The sequence below is a fragment of the Sphaeroforma arctica genome (genome assembly GCF_001186125.1).
Source record: "Sphaeroforma arctica JP610 unplaced genomic scaffold supercont1.9403, whole genome shotgun sequence".
NCBI lineage: Eukaryota > Ichthyosporea > Ichthyophonida > Sphaeroforma > Sphaeroforma arctica.
This window is the reverse complement of record NW_014031155.1, coordinates 1-1,079: the sequence shown is the minus strand read 5'-3', so window position 1 is coordinate 1,079 and position 1,079 is coordinate 1. Positions and strand designations below refer to the sequence as shown.

The 1,079-nt window shown below is 46.7% G+C and overlaps 1 protein-coding gene across 1 annotated transcript; it reads left to right on the top strand.

The window, feature by feature from the left end:
* Positions 1-715: 715 nt before the first annotated feature.
* Positions 716-879, top strand: SARC_16968 (hypothetical protein; the record flags this gene model as incomplete). Its single annotated transcript, XM_014288930.1, has 1 exon — positions 716-879. A coding segment is annotated over one exon (164 nt), but the record flags the coding sequence as incomplete, so codon positions are not given.
* Positions 880-1,079: the final 200 nt, after the last annotated feature.

Here is a 1,079-nt window from a genome sequence, read left to right as displayed (position 1 = left end):
CGAACATAAATTCAAACTTATATACACCACAAAGTGTGCATTGGAACACGCACCAGTACCCACCTGAACACGCGACCATCGCTGAGAGTGGCCAGTGCAGCCAACGACCATTTGATAGACCCAATAGAGGAATAAAAAGATGGCAGGAACACATCTGGCGAGAAATGGAAGCGAAACTCCTGCAACAACAGACCAACACCACAGCAAACAACGGTTGAGTACATGACACACAGCGTGGTGGGTGGCTGACGTTGCCGATACAAAGGGAGTGTGGGGTGTGTAAGCATAGGTGCAGGCGATGGTCAAACAGTGCCACAAAGAGAGACGGCCCTCTACACTGACAGTGGGCACTGTACCAATTGAGTGCCTGTGGGTGAGACTTGAGGTATTCGTTCATACGTGCATGCGTGAAGTAGGGACACACGGCATTTGCACAGGTGCAATGATCAGCACACGTGTAAGCGTGAAAATCTGGTTGCTATGGTTACTAACACATGTGCAGTTTAAGTAATGTCTGGTTACTATGGTTACTAACACATGTGCGTGTTTTAAGTAATGTCTGGTCACTATGGTTACTAACACATGTGCGTGTTTAAGTAATGTCTGGTTACTATGGTTACTAACACATGTGCTGTTTAAGTAATGTCTGGCTACTATGGTTAGTAATACATGTGCGTGTTGAAGTAATGTCTGGTTACTATGGTTACTAACACAGATGCTTTTAAGTACCTGTTCGCCCGTCTCGACAGTCAGCAGATCTGCGCCGGAGAGAAAGTCGTGTGTTTCATTAAACGCCGCCAATGCGTGAACGCCATGGGAAAACGTATTCCGTTTGATGACGCAAATAAGAACCGAACGGATCTGGATAGTGTGCGATAAAAAAACGATGAGAAAAACGTATGCACTCAACGGCTGAGGATATAAATAACTGGCAATCAAATGCACCAGAAAGCACCGAATGAGTGCGAGTGGCATGACTCTCCAAGACAACCGCAACTTGACCCCGACCCGCAACTCCGGGCAGAAAGCGACTCCTCGGCTCTGCCCATGCACTGAGCGGTTCTACTTATTATATATAT